Below are 23,454 nucleotides of genomic sequence, written 5' to 3' on the forward strand. Positions count from 1 at the left end.
TCCAGTGGTGTCATTTCGGAGCCTGGGGGGGGGGGGGGTGGGCATGGGGGGGGGGGGGCGCTCCTCTTAGCCCCCCCCATGAGATAGTATGGGGAGGGGATAAGATTTCGGGGGAGAGGGATCCTGCTGGGGAATGGGGGAAACTGAGGCACAGCGCCTTGCTGGCAGCTGGAGGGACCCAGGCGTCCTGTAGGTGGGGGGGTCTCAGGGTGGGGGGGGGTGGGGGGGGCTGTAACCTTCTGCTTATGTAACTGCCCCCCCAACGCCACCCCGGCCGGTGCCAGGGTCCAGGACGGACCCAGTGCCAGCGCCCAGATTAGCTGTTCCCGCCCGGCCAGATCCTGCTGTCCCTGGGCCACCGCCAGTCCCTGTCCCCTCCCTGTCCCTATCCCGTCCCCTTCCTCCCCACCAGCCGCCTGTCCCCGCCACCTCTGTCCACCTCCAGCTCCAGCACAGATGGGATTTGGGGGAGGTGGGTCTTTAAACCAACCCCCCAGCCCCATAAGTCAGTCCCATCCTGCCCTTTATCGCAGGGTACTGGGCGCACTGGGAGTACTGGGAGCTGGCAGGGTTGGTGGTGCTGGCTCCTGCCAGGGTCTGGGCTGAGGACAAGCACACTCAGCTCACTGATGATGCAGGCAACAGGGAGAGCTCAGATACCCCCCACCACCATCTTAATCCCAGTCCTCTCCCCATCCCAACTTCATCCCTGTCCGTGGGTCCCATCCTGCCAGTTATCCCAGGGCTCTGGGCTCACTGGGAGCACTGGGAGATGCCAGGGTCTGGGCTGAGGACCAGCACACTCATCTCACTCATGATGAAGGCATCAAGGGAGAGCTCAGATGGGCCCCCATCCTAAACCCAGTCCTCTCCCCACCCCAACCCCTTCCCATCTCCATCCCCATCCTCTGGGACATTCCCAAGGCGGGGGGGGGGGAAGTCACCACCAGGACACCCACATTTCGGGGGGCGGCGGGGGGAAAACCTTCAGGCCGCAGGGACTGGACCCAGGAGTCCTGGATCCTGTCGTGTCCCCCCCGTCTCCCCCCCCCAATTGGAGGAGAGTTTTATTGCTCAGCGCAGGGCCGGATCCGGCAGCGCCAACCGCGTCCCCCGGCCCTGGGGCGCTGGCGATAACCTGGTTAGCCACGATGGATGGCCACCATCGCCATCGCTCACCGTGCCACCCCCCCGCGAGCCCGGCCGGGGATATAAGGCGGGTTTGGGGGCGGGCGGGTGCCGCCGCCGCAGCCCCTCGCCATGAGCAGCCTGGCCGCCCTCCGGGAGGGCTACGAGCGCTTCGACCCCCGCGCCTACCTCCAGAACAACTACCTGCCCCCCCGGGCAGACTTCTCCTCCGAGGAGTTCGTGGTGCCCTGGAAGCTGCGATGCCTGGCCGAGACCTTCGCCAGCGGTGAGGGGGCAGCGGGGAAACACACCCCCCTCCCAATCCCCAACCTGGGGTGGGGAAACTGAGGCACGGGGTGGGAGAGCACCTCGACACCCATCTCCCTGCTACCCCACCCATCTCCCCTCTCCCCAGTGCCTTCCCAGGGTGGGACCCCCTCCTTTCCCAGTTGACTCCGTCCCCCACCAGTGCCCGGCTCGGTGTGGGACCCCCCCCCCCCTTTCCATGTCCTGCCCACCCCCCTCCCCAGGTGAGATCCGCGGGCGCACGCTGATCGACGTGGGCTCGGGCCCCACCATCTACCAGCTGCTGAGCGCCTGCGACCACTTCGAGGAGATCGTGGCCACCGACTACCTGGCGGTGAACCGGGAGGAGCTGGGGCGCTGGGCACGGGGGGAGCCCGGCACCTTCGACTGGAGCCCCTTCATCCGGCATGTCTGCAAGATCGAGGGACGCGGGTAGGGCTACTGGGGGGGGTGGGGTGGGGATGGGGGGGACCCCGGGTGGTGGGTGACCCAGTGGGGGGTAGGATCTGGGCTGTATGACCCATGGGATCACAGCACCCCATCCCTACGGATGCTGAGCTGACCCCTGCAGCATCGTGTCCCCACATCCCATGGGATCACAGCCCCATGTCCCTGCAGATGCTGAGTCGATCCCTGTGGGATTGTGTCCCAAATCCCATGGGATCACAGCCCCGTGTCCCTGAGGATGCTGGGCTGATCCCTATAGGATCGTGTCCCAGATTCCATGGGATCACAGCCCCACATCCCTGAGGATGCTGAGCTGATCCCTGCAGGATTGTCCCCAAGTCCCTCTAGGATCACTTTCCCATGTCCTTACCAGTGCTGGCCTGATCCCTGCAAGATCCCAGCCCTGTGTCCCTGTGGGTGCTGGGTTGCTCCCTGCAGGATCCCAGCCCCACATGCCCCCCACACACGTGTGTGCTGGGTTGATCCCCGTGGGACACTCTCCCATGTCCCTGCAGATGCCGTATATATCAGGATACCCTGATCCATGCCATATCCTGTCTCCCCGTGGATGTCCGGCTGCTCCCTGCAGGATCCCAGCCCCAACTGCCCACGGGACCATCTCCCCATGTCCCTGTGGATGCTGGGTTGATCCCTGCAGGATCCCACCCCCACTTCTCTGTGGGTGCTGGGTGGATGCCATTCCCACATCCCTGTGGGATCCTGTCCCCACGTTCCTGTGTTTCTGGGTTGATCCCTGTGGGATCCCATCCCCATGTCCCTGTGTTTCTGGGTTGATCCCTGTGGGATCCTGTCCCCATGTCCCTGTGTGATCCCATCCCCATGTCCCTGTGTTTTTGGGTTGATCCCTGTGGGATCCCATCCCCACGTCCCTGTGTTTTTGGGTTGATCCCTGTGGGATCCTGTCCCCATGTCCCTGTGTGATCCCATCCCCATGTCCCTGTGTTTCTGGGTTGATCCCTGTGGGATCCTGTCCCCATGTCCCTGCCGACTCTGGGCTCATCCCTGCAGGACCCCATCCCCGTGGGTGCCAGGCCAATCCCTAGGGGATGCCCCCCCCTCCATGGGATCCTGTCCCCGCTGACACCCCCCTCCCCGCAGGGAGCCCTGGCAGGAGAAGGAGCGGCGGCTGCGGGGGCGGCTGCGGCGCATCCTGCCCATCGACGTGCACCGGCCGGACCCCCTGGGCGCCCCGCTGAGCCCCCCGGCCGACGCGCTGCTCTCCGCCTTCTGCCTGGAGGCCGTCAGCCCCGACCGCGACGCCTTCGCCCGGGCGCTGGCCCACGTGGGCTCGCTGCTGCGGCCGGGGGGCCACGCGTTGCTGCTGGGGGCCCTGGGGGAATCCTTCTACCTGGCGGGGGCCGCCCGCCTGCCCGTGGTGCCGCTGGCGGAGGACGACGTCCGCTCGGCTTTGGCCGGCGCCGGCTTCGCCCTCCGCGACTTCCGCTCCTACGCCATGCCGCCCGCCCTCCGCACCGGCGTGGACGACGTCGACGGCGTCTTCTTCGCCCACGCGCAGAAGCCGATGGAAGCCTGAAGGACTCCCCCCCCCCCCCCCCCCAAGACCCTCCCCACCCCAGGGGGAGACCTGCCCCCCTCACCCCAAACCCGGTACCCCCAGCTCCAACCCCTGCTCCAGCCCCGTGTCGCCCCCAGTAAAGCCCCAGCTCCATGGCATGGACTGGCATCGCCTTGGGGATGTGGGGATGGGGGGTGTCCCTGGGTGGGGGGCACCTATGGGTCCTGGAGGGGGGTGTCAGGGATCTGGCGGGGGCAGAGAGGAGGCTGCGATGGGGGCTCAGGAGAGGGTGAGGACGGGGGGTGGGATGGGAGGGGTTTGGGGTGCGTGGCATGGGGATAGGGGGCAGATGGAGGGGGGTTTGGGGCACACTGGGGGGGGGGGGGCACGGGGCACATATGGGGAAGGACAGGGGGGGCACATGGGGGCAAGAGCAGGGTGAGAAATGGGGTGCACCACGGGGTGACAGTAATGGGAATGAGGCACACTGAGGGGGCAGGGATGGCAAGGCAGACATGGGGGGGGGGGGGCCACAGTGGGGCTGGGCAGGGGGCAGGGGGCGGAACAGAGCAGGGGACAGTGTGCCCATGGGGCAGGGATGGGGCAGGGGGGGTGTGTGACAGCCAGGCAGGGGCCAGGTTGAACTCAGCTTTATTCACATCCCACAGCACACTCAGGTGCGGGAGGGGGGCACATCCGCGGGGGGGGCACAGCCCCTCTGGCAGAGGGGGGGGCACCCCCAGCCCCAAGGCACCGCTCCAGCCCCACACGTTACACCCCACCCCTCCCTGCAAAAGCCAGCCAGCAGCCAGCAGGTCCCAGCAAGGCCCCCCACAGCCCCCCACTGTGCACACAGGGCCCCCCCCCCCGGCCACTCACATGTGTGTTGTGTGTGTCCCCCCCCCCCCCCCGCCCCCAGCACCGTGGCTCCAGCAGCCATTGCCACCTCGCGGCTGCCGGGCTCCACGGCAGGGAGGGCCCCTGGCTCAGCACCGACAGCCGGAGGGGGGGGGCCCAAGGGGGGGTCTCAGCTGCCCTCAGCCCCTGTGCAACCAGCAGTGGGGGTGCCCGGCCCCCCCTGCACCCCGGGGAGGGGAGATGGGGGAGGCGGGGGGATATGGAGAGAAAAGCAAACCTCAGAAGGCAACCGGGGGAAGGAGCCCGTGGCCGGGGGGGGGCGGGGGTTCGCTTGGCACAGGGCAGGGCAGGACCCCGGGGGGGGGCGAAGGGCCGCGCTCCCCCCCCGGCAGCTCTAGTCAGCTTTGAAGAGGTCGGAGTTGGCCTTCAGGAGGTAGAGGCTGTCATCCATCAGGAAACTGGGGAGAGGCGGGGAAAGGTGGGGGCTGGGGGGGGAGGGGAGGACCAGAGCACCCCAGCCCCACAGCCTTGGGTGCCTCTGGCTGTTGGTGCTGGGTGGGGAGAGGGGGGGACCCCAAACCCCCCACTGAGCAAAGCCAGGCCCCGGGGAGCAGCGGGGGAGGTCCCTCCGGCACCCCATGGACCAAAGGGGGCCCTCAGCACCCCGATTTCAAGAGGGGGTCCCTGCACACCCCATGGGCAAGAGAGGGGACCCCAGCACCCCATGGGAAACAGAGGGGGGCACCGAACACTCCATGGACCAAAGGGGAGCCCTTAGCACCCTAATTTCAAAAGGGGAGAACCCAGCACTGGTTCCCAGCACCCTGAGGGAAACAGAGGGACCCCCAGAACCCCAGGTTCAAGAGGGGGTCACTCATCACCCTGTGGGTGGGAGCGGGGTCCCCGGCACCTCAGTTCCAAGGGTGGGCACCCCAAGGGAAACAGAGGGACCCCCAGAACCCTGGGTTCAAAAGAGGGGCACCCACCACCCTGTGGGCAAGACCGGGGCACCCAGGACCCATGTTTTAAAGGGGGGGGGGGGGGGATGCTGGGGAAGGGGTGTGTGTGTGGGGGGGTGTCACTGACCTGTAGAAGAGGACGTTGAGGGGGATGGTGCCGATGTGCCAGAGCGCGTGGGCGTCCAGCACCCAGAAGAGGGGGGGGAAGTCGAGGAGCTCCAGCAGCGCCAGCCCCTGCAGCAGCAGCACCACGGCCGCGCACTTCCAGACGTGGGGCAGGCGGGGGCGGTTCCGCAGGCACCACCGCAGCCACCACGCCAGGTTCAGGAGCCCTGGAAAGAGGAGGCGGGGGGAACACACACACACCTGTGGGGTACAGCTCCCCCTCAACCTGCCTCCAACCCCCCCCCCCCTTGACACCCCCAGTGCCGGCCTCACCGATGGCCGCGTTGGCAACCATGTTGTAGCCGTAGTCGAAGCGGACGAGGGTCAGGTAGGAGATGTGGCAGGCGAGGAAGAGGAGGAGGAAGGCCCTGAAGATGCTGATTAAGGCTGGCCGCTGCAGCCCCAGCGTCCTGGGAGGTGGGGGGGAGGTGGGCGGGGGGGGGGGAGGGTGTGAGGAGGAAGGGGTCGCTCATGGCCCCCCGAGGACAGGCCATGTGTCCTCAGCGCCCTGCCCCACGGCTCGCTGCCCCACGGCGCTGGGGGGGCTCACCTGACACAGCACAGGTAGACGGAGTGCAGGACGACAGCCGAAGCGCAGAAATAATCCAGTTTCTGCAGGATTGGGGCCAGGTGAGCCACTCGGGGGGGAGGGGGGGGCGGTCCCAAGCACACACACACACACACACCCCCCTCCCCAAGTAGGGCTGGGCAACAGGAGAGAGGGGACAGAGGGTGACAAACCCACGGCCACTCACCTCCGTCACAGCCGTGTCCCTCGTGTGGAAAACGGTGGACCAGAACCAGGCGTTTAAGGAGACCTGAGGGAGAGATGGAAACCCGGAGTTTGGTTGGGGGGGGGGGAAGATGCTGAGTGACCCCCGCTGCCATTTAAGTGCCAGCTCCCCGGCTGGGTCACATTTCCCCCCCCCCAGCAGCTCGTCACCCTCATTAGTGAAGACGAGTGCCCTGCAAATTCGATGCGGAGGTGCCGGCAGCCGGAGCTGTGCGGGGGTTTGCTGAGCAAAATGCCCTCGGGACCCCACGCCACGGCAGGGGACACCCGGAAAGTGCTGCCGGCCCCCCAAAGCCCCCCCATCACCCTAGGGGGGGGGGCCCTGCAATGAGAGGAGACCACAAGGGGTGCCAGGAGACCCCCAGAGAGAGCAGCGAGGGGAGACCACGAGGGCTGCAAGACCCCCAGGGAGAGCAGCAAAGATGTGGGGTGCAGCACAGGCCCCCCCCCCCCGGGGAGGGGAAGGAGTGGGGGGGTGACATTCACCCAGGCGAAGGCGACGCAGGTGGGGTACATGGGGGACGCCGGGGGGACGGCGGCTTTGTAGCGCAGCAGCATGATGAAGCTGGCCAGGCCGTTGAGGAAGGAGGCGAAGGCGGAGGCCGGCTCCTGGAAGAACAGGAACCGGGAGAAGGGCCACTGCAAGGGAGAACGGTGGCGTCAGGGGGGCAGAGGGAGACCCCGACTCCCCCCCTTCCCCCCTCCCCGGCTCCCCCACTGCTCACCTTCCCGTGGAACTGGGGCACCTTGTGGCCACCCTGGACGTAGAGCCGCACCGTCAGCCACATGCACTCGTACTTGCAGTCATCGCGGCAGGTCCAGCCTGGGAGATAAAGCGGTGGGAGAGGGCGGCCAGCACAGCCCCTGCCCCGGTCACTGAGTGCCCCCCAGTCCCTCCCAGTATGGACCATCAGGCTGCATGGTCAGACCATGGTGGGTGCTGGGAGTGCTAGGACCCAGCTGGGGTGAGGGGGAGCCGGGGGGGGGTGGGGTGTTCACCCCGTACAGCTGGGGGACCCCCACTGCGCTGGGCAGGCAGGGCACCCAGCCTTCCCCACGTGGTTCCCAGTACCATGGCCCAGCAACCCCCAGTATGGCCCGCTGTACTCCCCAAAATGGTCCAGTGACCCCCTAAAATGGCCTAACAGAGGCCAGCACCTCCCCCAGCAAAGCCCAGCAGCCTCTGGCATGGCTCAGAGTCCCTCCAGAATGGCCCAGTGATCCCCCAGCATGGCCCAGTGATCCCCCAGACCGGCCCCAGTACAGCCCAGAACCCCCCAAGTGCCTCCCAGCCCAGCCCCAGTATGGTCCAGCACACCCCGGTGCCTCCCAGCCCAGCCCAGCACCCCCCAGTGCCTCTCAGACCGGCCCCAGTACGGCCCAGAACCCCCCAGCCAGGCCTCAGGACAGCCCAGTCCATCCCAGTGCCTCCCAGTACGGCCGCACGCCCCAGCCCCGCCCGCCCAGCAACCCGGCGTGGAGGCGTGGCCTCTGCGAGGGGGCGTGGCCTTCTGGTGGGCGATGCCTCCTCGATGGGCGGGGCCTATCGGGCCATTGTGGGCGGGGCAGGGCCCGACAGCCAATGGGCGCGGGAGGGGGGCGGTACCTGTCAGGCCCATGTAGAGCGGCTGGCGGGCGCGGAAGTGCCGCAGCGCCGCCCCCGAGCAGTTCTGCCGCTCGCAGCGGCTCAGGCACTCCCGGTACAGCGGCTCCCGGTCCCCCTGCGAGCCCCGGGCCGGGCCCGGCGCCGCCGCCGCCCCCAGCAGCAGCAGCAGCGCGGTCCGTGCCGCGCCGCCGGCCGCCATCGCCGCCCGGCCCGGCCCCGCCACTTCCGGCCCACCCCGGAAACGGGGGCGGCGCGGGTCACTATGGGATATAGCGCCTGCGCGGGGATGATGGGATACATTCCCCCAGGGCGGGAGGCTCATGGGATATATCCACCCTCCCCACGAGCGCTCTCCGCAGAGGCTCATGGGATATATCCCCCCCGCACACCGTGTCCTGGGGGTTCCAGCCCCGGGGGGGGGTGCGGGGACCCCGAGGGGGTGCGGGGCTCGGGGCCAGGCCTGGGCTTTGGGCAGCGCGGCCTGGGCTGTCCCCGCCTCGGGGGGACGGTGCAGGCCTCCCGGCCATGCGGGACCACCCGGCGAGGGCCGTGGGGCGAGGACCCCCAGGCCGGGTGCCCTGGCTGGGGACAGGAGGGACGCGCTGCCCCCCTGGGCCACCATCCTGGCTTGGGGTGGCTTCCCGCTCCTGTCCCCACGGAGCCTGGGCAGACGGCACTCCTTGCCCCCCCCAGCGTTGGGGTCCCTTCTCTGGCCCAGCCGGGTGCCCTCGGGGGGGCTGCGGGTGGCCACGGTGGCTCGTGTGGCGGCACGGGATGGGGTGCCCGATGGGGACGTGGCGGGGAGAACCGGCGCCATGCGGGGGTCCTGGCCCGGCCCACCCGGCCAGGGGTCCCAGTGGCGGGGTGCGATGTGCCGGGGGACCCTACATCCCCGTGTTGTGTCCCCCCCCCGGCCCTGCACTGGAGCAGGAGGTGAAGGTGCCCCCGTGGCTTGTGCCCCAGGGGTGGGGGGACAAACGCCAGCTCCAGGCCACCTCACTGGGGACCCATGGGATGCCGCTGGACTGTCCCCCCTGCCCTGGGCTGTCCCTGTACCCCAGCCCAGTGCCTCCCAGCATGACCCCAGAATGGCCCAATAGCCACCAGCATGGCCCAGTGACTCCCCCAGTATAGAACCAGCATGGCCCAGTGACACCCCCCACAGTATAGAACCAGCATGGCCCAGTGACCCCCCCAGTACAGAACCAGCATGGCCCAGTGACACCCCCTGCCAGTATAGAACCAGCATGGCCCAGTGACACCCCCAGTATAGAACCAGCATGGCCCAGTCCCTCCCAAGGGACTGTCCCCATACTCCAGGACTGTCCCTGTACCCCAGGACTGTCCCTGTACCCCAGGACCACCCCTGGGTGCCAGGCGCATCCCCCCCACCCCCGGGACTGTACCCCCCCATCCCCAGACCCGGGAGTAGCATCACTGTCCCCCCTCCTCCTCCACCGGTGACAATCACAGCCCCAGTGGGGCAGGTGGGGGGACAGGAATGGGGGTCGTGTCCGCCCCCTCCCTCCCCCCCCCATGCAGCCACCGCACCCCCCCCCCCTCCCTGCAGCCGGTGCAGCCCCCCCCCCCGGGACGAGGGGGGCAGCGGTGGGATAGGGGGGGGTCCACACCGAGCGGGGGGTGCGCTGCAACCGGGGCAGCCCCCAGCTCCGAAGCGGGGTGTGTGAGTGCGTGTGTGTGTGTCCCCGGTGCTCCCGGTGGATGGGGGTGTCCCCGGTGCTCGGGGGGGGGGGGTGGCGGGAGGAGGGGGGTGTCCGGTGCAGCGGGAGCGCGCGCGGAGGGGGGGTGTGAGGGGAGGCGGGGGGGGGGAGGGGGGCGCGCCCTCGCCCGGGGCCGGGATCGCGGCGCGGCCCCGCGAGGCGGAGCCCGGGAGCGGCGGGAGGCGGCGGCTCCCGCACCGCAAACTTTCCCGGAGCGGCCGGCGGGGGCCGTGGGCCGCGGCCCGCGCTGAGCACCATGATCCCCGCCGGGGGCTGCCTCCGCCCCGGGCTCCTGCTCGCCGGGCTCCTGCTCGCCGCCCGCTGCCCCGCCGCCGCCGCCGAAGGTGGGTCCCACCGGAGCGGGACGGCGGGGACCGGGGGCGGGGGGGGGGGGGAACACACACACAAACACACACACACGCACACACACACACACACACACACACGACAGCGGGGACCCGGTGTTGGGGGGGGGACGACAGCGGGCCGCGGGAGCGTCGGTGGGACTTTGTGCAAAGTTTTGCACGGGAGAGATCGGCACCGGGAAGGGACCGGGAGGAGACCGGGAGGTCACCGGGGGCAGCGGGAGGGAACCGGGGAGCACCGGGAAGGGACTGGGGAGCAACGGGAGGGGACTGGAGGGGGGGCACCGGGCTGCGGGGTCCGTCGTGCCCGCGGGTTGCTCGGTTGAAAGCGACGGGACCCTCCCTCCTCGACCCCCCCGCCGCGTTGCCCCCTCGGTTCCCCCCCCTTTTCTCCGGGCAGCGCGTCCCCGCAGGGGCTGCACTGGGAAGCGCTGGGCCGACGGGGGTGCGCGTCCCGCTGCGCCCCGACCCCCCCACCCTGAGCGGGATGACCCCCGGGTCCACTGCCCCGGGAGGAGTTTGGGGGACCCGGTGCCTCCCCGAGTGGGGGGACCCCCCCCCCGCCGGCTGCAGCTGCTCCCAGGGCTCCCGTAACACCCGGGGATGGGGGGGGTGGTGTGTGGAACCCCAACTTCCAGGGGTTCCCGTCCCGGGGCCGCGGGGAGGTTTCGGGGCGCAGGGCAGGCGCGGTGCCCCACGGAGCGGGTGGGTGGGTGGGTGGTGGGTGCGTCCCCGTCGCTCCCATCCACATTCTCGACGTGCCGCACCCTGCCCAGCCCGGGAGGGAGCGGGAGCAGCCGGGGCAGGAGCCCTGCTTGTCCCCAGGCCTCGGCCGGGACGGTGGGGACGACCACCGGGCTGGTGGCCCATCAGCAGCCCCCAAAAGCCACCGGCTGGTTGCCTGCTCCGGGCCTGCTGCCTCTGCGCAGCCCCGTGTTGGGGGGCAGGTCTGGCACTGGGGTGGGGGGGGGGGGGGGGCTTGGGAAGTAAATGCCCGATGAGACCGAGCCGGTGTGGGGTCATGGGGCAGGGACGTGGGGACACGCTGCGTCCCCTCCACTCCTGGCACCCCACGGCTCCCCCTGCTCAGAGGAAGAGTCCTCTGAGCACGTCCCCTGCCTGTCCCTGCAGCCCCAACCCCGTCCCTGGGGCTGGATCCATGTGCTGGCCGGGGGGGGGTGACCGGTAGCCGTATCTCAGGGGAGCACCCGGGCAGCCCCGTGGGCTTTGCCAGTCACGTCGGTGGTTGCCTGCGGGCAGACGGGGCGATCCGCGGTGGCACTGCGGGAGGGATCACCGACTTCGCTTCCCGGCGCCCGGCCGGGGACCCGGGGGAGCAGGCAGGGCCGGAGCCCACGGGACGGAGCCGGGATCCCACCGGCGTCGGTCCCTGCCGCCATTCACCCGTCCCGCCTGCCCTTCGCCTCTGCCCGCGCCGTGGGGCAGACGGAGGGCAGACTTTGAGCTTTGGCCGCCCGCCGCGGTTTCCTCCCATGGGGACCCTCCACTCCACAGCCGAGGCCACCGCAGTGGGGCGAGAGCCGAACCCCAGATTTGGGTCGCTTTCCCCACCCTGGCTGTGCCCAGGGGGGTCTCCTTGGCTCGGCGGCCCTGGAGCAGGCAGCGGAGGTGGCTGCCAGCCCAGTCCCCCGGCCGTGACGCCGTGCAGGCAGCTGCCGGCACCGGGGGCTGTCACTCAGCCGCGGCGCGGCCGGCAGCCCCCTCCAACCGGGGACCGGGACGCCAAACCCCTGCCTGACCCCCGTGTGCCTCGGTGTCCCCCCGCCCCGTGCTGGGGACGCTGGTGGCACCGGGATGGTGGCAGGGTGGGTGGGTGTCGGAGCTGTGCCAGGGTGGGTGTCGGAGCCATGCCGGGGTCCGGTGTAGGGGTTCGTCCCGGCGCGGTGGTGGGGCGCCGGGGGCCGCGGGCGCGCCGGGGCTGGGCCATGCCCGCCAGCCCTGCGTCACCGCTGCTCCCCAAACACGCCTGACCTGAAAAGGCGGTTCCTGCCGGGAGCGGGCGGCCGGGGGCCCCGTGCCACCCGCCGCCGTGACTCACTCACCCAGCCCGGGGCCCCCACCCTGCACCCCCCACCCACCCTGATGCCCCGGGGATGGTCCGTGTCCCCCCCCCCCCCCAGCCAGTAGCCCCCCGCGGGATGGGGCTGGCCGGGCTCGGGCAGCCGTCGCCGCTCAACAATCGGGTCTTGTCTCGCTGTGGCCCCCCCGCCGGCGTGGGCAGAGCATTCCTGCCTCTGGCCCCCCGCTCCGGCCCCCGGCACGGCCATGGGTCCCAGCAGCACCCGACGCCCACCACGGGCACGGGGCAACATCGGCCCCCGGTTGTCCCTCGTGCGGGGCCGGTTGCCAAAGCGGGAGCAGCTTTGCCGCGTGCCGGGGCAGCGGCCATCCAGGAAGCCCATCGGAAGCTGTTGGGAGCAGCCCCGGAGATAAACGGCCGCCGCCGCCGGATCCGCGGTGTTTCCTGCGGAGGGGTTTGCTGCGGGGGCGAGGAGGGGCTGGGCGAGGGGACCCGCTGAGCTCCCGCTCCGTCCCCCGCAGTCTGCACGGGGACCGACATGAAGCTGCTGAGTCCCTCCAGCCCCGAGAGCCACTACGAGACCCTGCGGCACCTCTACCAGGGCTGCCAGGTGGTGCAGGGCAACCTGGAGCTCACCTACTTGCCCCCCGACGCCGACACCGCCTTCCTCAAGGTGTGTGGGGGGGGGGAAGAAGCACCCCGGGGGGGTGGGGGCATGGCGGGGGTCCGACCGGCCCCTCACCGCTGTCCCCTCGTCCCCAGGACATCAAGGAGGTGCAGGGGTACGTGCTGATCGCGAAGAACCAAGTGAGCCAGCTGGAGCTGCAGAACCTGCGCATCATCCGGGGGACGCAGCTCTTCGACGAGCGTTATGCCCTGGCCGTGGTGGACAACGCCGGCCCCACCGGCACCACGGGGCTGCGCCAGCTGGGCATGCGGCACCTCACAGGTCGGGGACCCCCTCCCCGGGGTGGTGACTCTGGGCACGGGGTGTTTGGGGCTGCGGGTTGGTGCTCCTAGGGCTGGGAGCTGCCTGGGGTGGGTGCAGGGGGCTACTGGCCCCTGCCTAGTCCCTGCCCAGGGCTGCCGGTCCCACATGGAGCTGCTGGTCCCCAACAGTCCCTCCCTGGGGCTGGATTGTCCCCATAGGGTGGCAGGTCCCCATGCAGGACTTGGAGTCCCCAAGGGGGGCTACAGCCACCCCACATCCAGGGCTGGGTGTCCCCATGGGGTGGGAGGTCCCTGCCCAGGGCTGGGTGTCCCCATGGGGTGGGAGCTCCCCCCCATCCCCATGCTGACACCCCCCCCCCCCCCACGCCTGTCCCCACACAGAGATCCTGAAGGGGGGGGTGAACATCAAGGGGAACCCCCAGCTCTGCTTCCAGGAGACCATCCTCTGGTCTGACATCTTCCACCGGCACAACGAGCTCCGCGAGGAGACCCAGGTGGAGACCATCCGCACCCGCAGCTGTGAGCACCCGCACCCCGGCTCGGGGAGGGGGGTTTGGGGGTTACCACCCCCCCCCCAGCATCGCCTGCTCACGGCTTCCCCTGTTGCAGGTCCCGACTGCCAGGCGCTGTGTGCCGAGGGGCACTGCTGGGGCGAGGGGCCGCAGGACTGCCAGACACGTGAGTACGGGGCCTGCAGCCGGCTCTGCCCCCTTGCCCCCCTCAGGGACCCCCAAAGCCCCTGCCCCACAGGCTCCTCCAAAATCCCTGGGAACCCCACCTTCACATGTCCCTGCCCCATTGACCCCCCTATTTGCCACCTAAATCCTGGCCCCAGAGACCTCCTGGACCTTCTGCTTGCAGCCCCCCAACTCCCCATGGGCTCCCCAGAATCCCTGCTCTGGAGACCCCCACTTGTCCCCCCAAATCCCTGCCCTGGGGATCCCCACTTGCCGCCCCCCCCCCCCCCCCCCAGCAGATCCCTGTCCCACTGCCCCCACTTGGCACCCAAGTCCCCATCACAAGGCCCCCCCAAATCCCTGCCCTGGGGATCCCTACTTCCCCCACCCAATCCCTGCCTCACTGCCCCCACTTGGCCCCTAATCCCCCCCCCGCAGGGACCCCTTCAAATCCCTGCCCTGAGAACCCACCTACCCCCCAGCATCTCACCCTGGGGATCCCCACATCCCTTTGTGGGGGGTATCCATCGGGGTCTCTGTCCCCACCATGTCCCTCTCTCCGCCTCCCCCTCCCGCCCCCCAAGTGACCAACAGCATCTGCCATGGCTGCCCGCGCTGCAAGGGCAAGAAGCCGACCGACTGCTGCCACGAGCAGTGCGCCGCCGGCTGCACCGGCCCCAAGCACTCCGACTGCCTGGTGCGCTCCGGGGACTGGGGATGGGGGTCCCGGGGTGGGGTGGGATGGGATTCTGGGGTCTCACACCAACCCTGTGTCATCCCGTTCCCCCACCCCAGGCGTGCCTGAATTTCAACCGCAGCGGGATCTGCGAGCTGCACTGTCCCCCCCTCGTCATCTACAACTCGGACACCTTCGAGTCGGTGCCCAACCCCGACGGGCGCTACACCTTCGGTGCCAGCTGCGTCAGCCAGTGTCCCTGTGAGCATCACACTGACGGGGGGGGGTCCGGTGCTGAGCCACCGTGGCCCTGACCCCCCCACCTCTGCACCTCCAGATAACTACCTCGCGACAGAGGTGGGGTCCTGCACCCTGGTGTGCCCCCAGAACAGCCAGGAGGTCACCGTCAACAACGTCCAGAAGTGCGAGAAGTGCAGCAAGCCCTGTCCGGAGGGTGAGCATCGCCCCCCTCCCTGGCACCTGGGGGGGGCTCTGGGGACCCCAGGGGTCCTGGGGTCCCTCCATGGCTGGCAGGGTGGGAGCAGTGAGTGTTTTGGGAGGAGCGGGGGTCCTGGCGGAGCACCCCAGCCCTGCTGTGCCCCCCCCCGCAGTGTGCTACGGGCTGGGAGTGGATTTCCTCAAGGGCGTCCGCGCCGTGAACGCCTCCAACATCCGGCACTTCACCGGCTGCACCAAGATCTTCGGCAGCCTGGCCTTCCTGCCCGAGACCTTCACCGGGTAAGCACCCTGGTCCCCCCCCCACGAGCCCACGGGTGGCCACCGCGACCCCCAGCCCCTCCAACCTCCTCCCGTCATCCCCGGCAGGGACCCCAGCACCAACACGCCGCCCCTGGACCCCAAACTGCTGCAGATCTTCGAGAGCCTGGAGGAGCTGACGGGTGAGAGCGGGGGGACCTGAGGAGGGGGGGCTGCAGATGCGGGGGCGTGGACACGAGGTGGTGACGCTTGGGTCCCCGCAGGCTTCCTCTACATCGCCGCCTGGCCACCCAGCTTGCAGGACCTGGGTGTCTTCCAAAACCTGCGGGTCATCCGGGGCCGCGTGCTGCACAAGTGAGCGGGGACAGGGACGTGGGAGAGGGGCGGGGGAGACGGGGACATGGGGACACAGCGTTGGAGGCAGCGGGGGGGGGGACACACACACCAGGCGCTCACCCGGCGGTGTCTCGGCAGCGGCGCCTACTCGCTGACGCTGCGGGACCTGGAGGTGCAGGCGCTGGGGCTCCGCGCCCTGCAGGAGATCAGCAGCGGGATGGTGCTCGTCCACCACAACCCCCAGCTCTGCTTCCTCCAGAAGGTGCCCTGGGACAGCATCTTCCGCAACCCCCGCCAGCGCCTCTTCCAGACCCACAACAGGGCCCCCGAGCAGTGCGGTAAGCAGGGGGACGGGGCTGGGGGGAGCTAGGGGACCGTCATCATCCCCCACCACCCCGTTCCTCACTGTGTTCCCCCCCCCCCCAGAGAGCGAGGGGCTGGTCTGCTTCCACCTCTGCGCCCACGGGCACTGCTGGGGTCCCGGCCCGACCCAGTGCGTCGCCTGCGAGCGCTTCCTGCGTGGCCAGGAGTGCGTCGCCTCCTGCAACCTCCTGGACGGGTGAGCAATGAGCCCCGGGGACGGCGGGCAGAGCCACCCCCTCCTCTGCTGCAGGAGAGGGTCCGGGACCCCATCCCTGTGCCCACCCCACGCTCCCTTCGTCCTGCAGAGCCGTCCGGGAACACGCCAACGGGACGCGGTGCCTGCCCTGTCACCCCGAGTGCCAGCCCCAGAACGGCACCGAGACCTGCTTCGGATCGGTGAGGATGCGGGGGGACATCTGGGGGTCAGGGGGGTGGCCCCGGATGCCTGGGTTCCTCACACACACCCCTGGTCCTGCAGGAGGCGGACCAGTGCGTGGCTTGTGCCCACTACAAGGACGCGCAGCAGTGCGTGCGGCGCTGCCCCAGCGGGGTGAAGGCAGACGCCTCCTTTGTGCCCATCTGGAAGTACCCGGACGAAGATGGCGTGTGCCAGCTCTGCCCCACCAACTGCACCCACTCGTGAGTCTGGGGAGGGGGTCCCGGGGGTGGGCAGGGGGTCCCGGGGGGCTGCTGACGGGGGGGCTGCTGCACGTTGTGTCCCCAGGTGCACGATCCGGGATGAGGACGGTTGTCCCGTGGACCAGAAGCCAAGGTACGAGTGCGGATGCCCTGTGCCACCCTGACACCCCACCCCGGGTGCCTGGGGGGAAGGTTCCTCAAGCCAGGACCCCCACCCCGTCACCATCTCCCCCACCCCGGTCACCTCCTGTCCTGCAGCCAGGTGACATCCATCATCGCCGGCGTGGTGGGGGCTCTGCTGGTCGTCGTCCTCCTCCTCATCACCGTCGTCTGCGTCAAGCGCCGGCGGCAGCAGGAGCGGAAACACACCATGAGGCGCCTACTGCAGGAGACCGAGGTGGGGACGTGGGGACACGCGGCTCTCCTGGGGACAGGACATGGACCCCCGGTGCCAAGGGGGTGCCAGGAGCCCACCCCCTCCTCACCCATCTGTGCCCGCAGCTGGTGGAGCCGCTGACGCCCAGCGGAGCCCTCCCCAACCAGGCCCAGATGCGGATCCTCAAGGAGACAGAGCTCAAGAAAGTGAAAGTTTTGGGTTCTGGTGCTTTTGGCACTGTCTATAAGGTGAGGGGTTGAGGGGGGGGCACTACCAGGGTGCTGGGACCCTCCCCGCTCCGCACCCCCTCACCCGTGTTCCCCCCCTCCCAGGGCATCTGGATCCCTGATGGGGAGAGCGTGAAGATCCCGGTGGCCATCAAGGTCTTGCGGGAGAACACGTCGCCCAAAGCCAACAAGGAGATCCTGGACGTGAGTGTGCCGGTGGGCAAGCGGTGCCAGTGGTGGCCCCCACCCAGCCTGACACCCCTCCCCGTGCCCACAGGAGGCCTACGTGATGGCGGGGGTGGGCAGCCCCTACGTGTCCCGGCTGCTGGGCATCTGCTTGACCTCCACGGTGCAGCTGGTGACCCAGCTGATGCCCTACGGTTGCCTTCTGGACTATGTGCGGGAGAACAAGGACCGCATTGGCTCCCAGGACCTGCTCAACTGGTGTGTGCAGATCGCCAAGGTAGGATGGGGGGGGTGTCTTTGGGGAGCTGGGGGGTGGAGGGGGCCACGGGGTGGCCCTGGCCAGCCTGACACATGCCGCCCCCCAGGGGATGAGTTACCTGGAGGAGGTACGGCTGGTGCACCGGGACCTGGCCGCTCGCAACGTCCTCGTCAAGAGCCCCAACCACGTCAAGATCACGGACTTTGGGCTGGCCCGGCTGCTCGACATCGATGAGACCGAGTACCACGCTGACGGCGGCAAGGTGGGGCTTGGGGACGCGGGGACAGGGTGGTGGGCACCACCATGCTTCCCCTGTGGGATGGCCAGACCCCCCCCAGGTCCTGCTCACCTCTCCGTTGTCCTCTGTCCCAGGTCCCCATCAAGTGGATGGCGCTGGAGTCCATCCTCCGCCGGCGCTTCACGCACCAGAGCGATGTCTGGAGCTACGGTACGTCGGGGCAACACCATCCCCGGGCTCAGCACCGGCAGGGGGGATCTGAGCCACCGCTCACCCCTGTCCCCGTCCCCCCCCAGGTGTCACCGTGTGGGAGCTGATGACCTTTGGGGCGAAGCCCTACGATGGGATCCCTGCGCGGGAGATCCCCGACCTGCTGGAGAAGGGGGAGAGGCTGCCACAGCCACCCATCTGCACCATCGACGTCTACATGATCATGGTGAAATGTACGGTGTGGAGGAGAGGCGGGGGGGGGGACACACAAGGACACGGCACGGGGACAGGGCATCGTGGTGGCACCTCATCCCAGCCCTGATGGCACCCATCTCTGCCCCAGGCTGGATGATCGACTCCGAGTGCCGGCCCAAGTTTCGGGAGCTGGTCACCGAGTTCTCCCGCATGGCCCGGGACCCCCAGCGCTTCGTAGTCATCCAAGTACGTGGGTCCTTGGGGGGTCCTGTCCCTCCCCCCCGCCGCTGCCAGCACCTCGGTGCGGACACTGACCCCGCTGTCCTTGTCACCAGAACGATATGGCTGGGCTGCCCGGCTCCATCGACAGCACCTTCTACCGGGCCCTGCTGGAGGAGGAGGACATGGACGACCTGGTGGACGCCGAGGAGTACCTGGTCCCTCACCAGGGCTTCTTCAGCGCCGAGACCTCCACCACCTACCGCAGCCGCATCTCCTCCACCCGGGTAGGTGGGCTGGGGGCCAGGCGGGAGCCCCCGCCTTTTCCTGGCAGAGGTGTGGGGTGACCCAGTGCCCAGCACACGTCCATGCTGGGGGGGGGGATGTGGGGTGCAAACACCCACCCTGTGCTGCCCGGGGACCCTGTCCCACACCAGGGTCCTCGGTGTGGGCTGAAAGCGTCCAATTTAGATCTAAAGGCAGAATTTTTTTTCACGGAGGGTGGTGAGACACCAGCCCAGGTTGCCCAGAGGTGGGAGATGCCCCATCCCTGGAAACATAAACATCCCAGGGCAGGTTGGACGGGGCTCTGAGCAACCTGGTCTGGCTGGAGATGTCTCTGCTCATGGCAGGGGGTGGGACTCAACGGCCTTTAAAGGTCCCCTCCCACCCAAAATATTCTCTGACTCCCTGACTCCAGAGCACGGCGGAGACCCCAGTTGACGTGGAGGAGGGCGAGGGCTTGGCCGCCTTCCCCTTCCCCCCCCAGGGCCTGCCGGAGGGACCAGAGGGTCCTGTGCCGGAGGTGCCGGAGGGGGATGGCGGTGCCAAGGTGGCCCTGCAGAGCCCGTCGGGGCGGGAGCCTGGCACCCTGCCGCGGTACAGCGAGGATCCCACCCTGCTGGTGGCCGAGGACAGCGAGGGTATGGACCCCGAGGGCTTCACCGCCCCGGCCCCCTGCCCCACCATGCCAGGTAGGGAGGGGATGAGTGGCTGAGCGGGCATCCTTCCCTGGGGGCTACCTGCCCGCCCCGTCACCCAGCCACGGTGGCCCCTAACGCCTCCCTTGTCACCGCAGAGTACGTGAATCAGGCCGGGGAACAGCGGTCACCTCCCCGGTACCCCCACTCACCCCCATCCCCGCCGGACAAGCCCAAGGGCCACCAGGGTAAGAACGGGCTCATCAAGGAAGCCAAGCACCCCTTCCCGGGGCCCTTCGGCCACGCCGTGGAGAACCCCGAGTACCTGGCGCCCCTCAGCCCCCCCGCCCCCAGCCCCTTCAGCCAAGCCTTCGACAACCCCTACTACTGGAACCAGGACCCCCCCAAGGCCGGTGGCCCCGAGGGTGGCCCTGGCACGACACCCACGGCCGAGAACCCCGAGTACCTTGGCCTGGCTGGCCCCGACGACGTGGCCGTGTAGGACCGGGCTGTGGAGACCCCCCCCCACTTCGCCGAGGCAGCTCAGGGAGGGACGGCACAGCAAGGCACAGATGTGGGGCCGGTGGCTGTCCCCTCTGCCCGGTGGCTAACGCCGGAGGGTGACACCGGCTACAGAGGGCTGGGAGAGCCCAGGACACTGTGGGACAGTGCAGCAGCACGCATGGGGACAGAGAGGGGTCACCCTTTGTGCCAGGTATTGCTCTGGGTACCCCCCCCCCGGAGCTGGCCACCGGCAGGGGTGACCCACAAGCCACGCTGAGTGCTCAGACTGCGACCGGGAACAGCCCAAGGAGCTCAGCCCCGGAGAAGGACACCGCGCCATTGTCACCCCAAAGGTTCCTCCACCACCACCCACCTCTCCGGGGCTGTCCCGGTCCGGCTCATCCCGCAAACCTTGCCACCGCCCTCCCTGCCGGCACCCCAGCGGCACTGGGACACACGGACTTGCACTGAGAGCAGGCGGACACCGGGCCCCTGTCCCGGCTCCTCCTGGATTCTTTTGAAGCCGACTGTATCGCACCGAGATGTATATTTGATAATTGTACATTGGGTTTTTTTTTTTTGTTTTTTTTTCTACTCCGCTTGTCTGCGTGGTTCCTTCTTTTCCACCGTGGGCTGGCACAGGGCCGGAGAGCCAGCCCTGTCTCCTGGGGACTGTCGTGTCCCCTCCTGGCCTCAGCTGCCACCACCCGAGGAGGCAGCGAAGGGCAGGACCTGCTTACCTGGAGGGTAGAAGTCCTGGTCCCGCCTGGCCACTGGCCAAGGGCAAGGCAGGCTGGAGGAGACGGGACCTGATTTCACCCCGCTTTCGCGCCTCGATGCCCAACACCCGTTCTCGAGGGACAGCCGGGGGGCCCACGTTCTCCTCTCTCCTTTATTCAGCACCGGGCCGTTGGGTTTATACACAGTATAGAATAAATAGGGGGCCCCTCTGCTTTGGCTCAACCGCCCCGTGGCGAAGGGCAGGGTCATTACAGGCAGAAAGCGAGAGCCGAGAGCCTGAGAACAGGGAAGGGGGGGGCGAAGCTCACGGCCGTTAAAGAAACCTCTTGGCCGTGGGGACAGAGGCGAGCTGGGGTTCCCATGCCCGGCCGGGGCAGCCGGTCGCTGCTGCCCTCGCGCCGGTTTAAACAGTGACAGGAGAGACTTTAATCATTAACGAATCACACTCAAGTTTACAGCAAGTGGTTTTGCCTCGGCTTTAACCTGCTGGGAGAGCTGGAGCTGCAAAGTCCCTTCCAATGCCCGCTCCGCCTCCCCCGAGGGCTGGGCAGAGCGTTTGTGGGGGGCCCCCCCCAAATCCCCTGTGGCTGAGGGAGGGGAGAGACACCCCCCCCCGCACTGCTGGGTGCGGGGGGAGGCAAGCACAGAGGAAGGGGGAAGGCAAAGGGAGGCAGAGGATCCACCCCACGCCACAGTTACCCCATGCACAGAGGGGACCCGACCCAAAGGGATGGGCCAGAACGGCCCCCCCAGCATGGGCAGCCCAGTGACACCAGTACCATGGCTCTGCCCATCCCAGCTCTCCCCCCCAGTGCCACGGTGGCATTTCCCGGGAGGCTCCTTACGCTCTCACACTCCCCAGACAACCCCGGTCATACAGGAAGCTAACGAAGGCAGTGAGGAGCGAAGCCGGGGGACGCCGGGGGGGCCAGGAGATCCCAGCTGGGCACCGGGTTACAGGATAACGCAGGGGGGGCGGCTGTTGGTGATTTTCTCCAGCGGTTCCCCATTCCTCGCTCTGCGAATCGCTTCGATCAGCTGAGGAGACAGAGGGGAGGGAGTCACGTTCCGGGTTGGCCTCGCTGCGTGGTTTGGGGGGGGGAAGGAGCGCTCGGGGAGGGGGGAAACGCAGCGGTCGGGAGCACTTGGATGCAACACGTGGAGGTCAGGCAGCGCCGTGGGCTGAAATCACGGCCAGGCTGAGCCAGGAGCTCCAGGAACCGTCCCCGCTCTCCCCACAGGAGCAGCAGCTCAGGCTCACACCACACCACAGCAGGACCCAGAGTAGGTCCTGGCAGGGTGGCAGGAAGGGGGAAAACACTCGATGGGGTTGTGAGGCATCAGCGGAGCTCGGGCAGAGCTGGCGGGTGATGAAATGGAGACATTGAGGGGAGAAACCGGGGAGCTCACTGCAAAACCAGATCTCCCCGTGGGTACCAGCCCAGCGGATGCAAGGACCCTGCGCAGCCAGGTACTTACGTCCTTCTCGTAGGGAAAGCCTCCGTTCTCCAGCTTGGAGAAGACGAGCTGCCCGTTGATCTCAATCTCGAAAGCACCTTAAAAGCACACAGGGCCGAACTGTAAGCTGTGCTCCTGCCCCGTGTGGTGCTGCCAACCCCCAGGCCTGACCTGCAGCCCTTCCTGCCACACCGACCCCCAGCACGACTGTCCAGGAGGCAGGAACACCACGGTGGTACCCCCAGACCCACCAGGCCATACCCCAGCAGCAGGACCAGGCTGGCAGAGCGCACAGTGCACCCCTGGAGAGCTTGTGGGGGCTCCTGTCCTGCTTCTGGCAGACCCCCAGGCTCCAGAGTCTCTGCACACTCCCCCCAGAGCTCGGCGAGGGGCAGCCCCTGTGATACGCAGCGCTCAGGCGAGCAAGGCACAACCCCCCCCAGCCTCACTGCCAGGTTTGCACCAGCTCAGCCCTCCCCAAACACGGGGCTGGTACCCAGCACCGCGGCGGGGGCAGGCCGGGGTCCCCCCAACCGCAGCACACCCCAGCAGTTACCCCTGCATGGTGCCGGCCGCCACAGGCCCTTACCTGTGCCCCCCAACCTGGACTCGATCTCGATGTCGGGGTACTCCTCCTTCACGGCGCTCGCCAGCTCCTGGTACGTGGGCTCGAAGCCACAGGGCTCGCTGGGGGTGGGGAGAAGCGGGTGAGAGCTGGGGCCTCGCCGCCGGGAGCCCCCAACAGCACCCCTCACCCAGACGCTCCGTGTCCAACCCTGCCCCAAACCAAGCAGCCCCCCAGCACCCGCCTCCCCTGCTGCTGCCTGTACCCCCACCCCCTCCACAATAAGCCCTCAACCCCGCGAACCTCCATCCCCAACACCCTCCAACCCCCCTGCACCCTCTCACTGCTCCCCACGAGCCCCCCAGCTCCCTACACCCCTCAGCCCCCCCGTATCCCATTCCCCTCGACCCCCACACTCCTGTGCAGCTCCCTGCCCCGCGCAGAACCCCTAGCCCTCCCCCCCGAGCCCCTCCATCAGCTCCCACCCCCAGGCCCCCCCACGCCTGAAAGCCCCCTCAGCACCCCGCAAAAGCCCCGTCCTAGTTCCCCCAGCTGCTGCCTCCAGTACCCCAGTATCCCCTTCCCCAGACCCCCCCACCCCTCCGGCTCCCTCCCGCCCCTGAAGGCCCCTCGGCCCCACCATTCCCCCCGGTTCTTCGCCCCCGGAGCCGCCGCGACCCCCCCCCCCCCGCCGCAGGCAGCGGTGCGGCACCGGGGGAAGGAGCCCTGGCCCGGCGCTCACCAATACTCCACCACGATGCGGACCCGCCGCTCGGCCTCAGCCCCGGCCGCCGCCGCCGCCTCGGCCCCGTCGCTCATCGCCGCCGGTCCCGCCGCTCGCCCGCCGCTTCCGGGTGCCCCCCACGTGACGCGGCGCTTCCGGCCGCGCGGCGCCGCTCCTCGCGGCTGCTCTGGGCGGGAGCCGCTGCGCCACCTGGCGGCGGGAGGAGCGCACAGCGGCCGGGCCGCCCCCGCCCGCCGGGGACCCGCAGCGACCCCCGCGGGACACCCACCGACCCCCGTGGGGATACCCATCAACCCGCGCCGGAACTTTATAGCACCATGGGGATT

General features: G+C 69.0%; 4 protein-coding genes across 4 annotated transcripts; 2 read left to right on the top strand and 2 right to left on the bottom strand.

Annotated features, from left to right (window-relative positions):
* Positions 1 to 1,244: 1,244 nt before the first annotated feature.
* PNMT (phenylethanolamine N-methyltransferase) lies at positions 1,245 to 3,579 on the top strand. The gene is made up of 3 exons (XM_074162937.1): positions 1,245 to 1,414; positions 1,659 to 1,866; positions 3,001 to 3,579. Exons 1-3 carry the CDS (start codon positions 1,261 to 1,263, stop codon positions 3,434 to 3,436), a joined length of 798 nt encoding a protein of 265 aa, XP_074019038.1. The 5' UTR covers positions 1,245 to 1,260; the 3' UTR covers positions 3,437 to 3,579.
* Positions 3,580 to 4,670: 1,091 nt separating this feature from the next.
* Positions 4,671 to 7,998, bottom strand: PGAP3 (post-GPI attachment to proteins phospholipase 3). Its single transcript, XM_074162849.1, has 8 exons — positions 7,800 to 7,998; positions 6,919 to 7,016; positions 6,680 to 6,832; positions 6,156 to 6,218; positions 5,951 to 6,012; positions 5,674 to 5,810; positions 5,363 to 5,567; positions 4,671 to 4,734 (listed from the first exon to the last, which is right to left on the bottom strand). The coding sequence occupies exons 1-8, from the start codon at positions 7,996 to 7,998 to the stop codon at positions 4,671 to 4,673; spliced, it is 981 nt and encodes a 326-aa protein (XP_074018950.1).
* A 1,778-nt stretch (positions 7,999 to 9,776) lies between these two features.
* On the top strand, positions 9,777 to 21,068 carry ERBB2 (erb-b2 receptor tyrosine kinase 2). The gene is made up of 27 exons (XM_074162811.1): positions 9,777 to 9,864; positions 12,448 to 12,599; positions 12,689 to 12,875; positions 13,259 to 13,396; positions 13,487 to 13,555; positions 14,139 to 14,251; positions 14,350 to 14,491; positions 14,568 to 14,684; positions 14,842 to 14,968; positions 15,056 to 15,129; positions 15,211 to 15,301; positions 15,422 to 15,621; positions 15,710 to 15,842; positions 15,952 to 16,042; positions 16,125 to 16,285; positions 16,371 to 16,418; positions 16,544 to 16,682; positions 16,787 to 16,909; positions 16,994 to 17,092; positions 17,166 to 17,351; positions 17,440 to 17,595; positions 17,706 to 17,781; positions 17,868 to 18,014; positions 18,125 to 18,222; positions 18,312 to 18,482; positions 18,896 to 19,169; positions 19,274 to 21,068. Exons 1-27 carry the CDS (start codon positions 9,777 to 9,779, stop codon positions 19,615 to 19,617), a joined length of 3,744 nt encoding a protein of 1,247 aa, XP_074018912.1. The 3' UTR covers positions 19,618 to 21,068.
* Positions 20,157 to 23,229, bottom strand: MIEN1 (migration and invasion enhancer 1). The gene is made up of 4 exons (XM_074162812.1): positions 23,126 to 23,229; positions 22,408 to 22,505; positions 21,840 to 21,916; positions 20,157 to 21,398 (listed from the first exon to the last, which is right to left on the bottom strand). Exons 1-4 carry the CDS (start codon positions 23,200 to 23,202, stop codon positions 21,315 to 21,317), a joined length of 336 nt encoding a protein of 111 aa, XP_074018913.1. The 5' UTR covers positions 23,203 to 23,229; the 3' UTR covers positions 20,157 to 21,314.
* Positions 23,230 to 23,454: the final 225 nt, after the last annotated feature.

The sequence above is a fragment of the Numenius arquata genome, chromosome 23, assembly GCF_964106895.1.
Source record: "Numenius arquata chromosome 23, bNumArq3.hap1.1, whole genome shotgun sequence".
Classification (NCBI taxonomy): Eukaryota; Metazoa; Chordata; class Aves; order Charadriiformes; family Scolopacidae; genus Numenius; species Numenius arquata.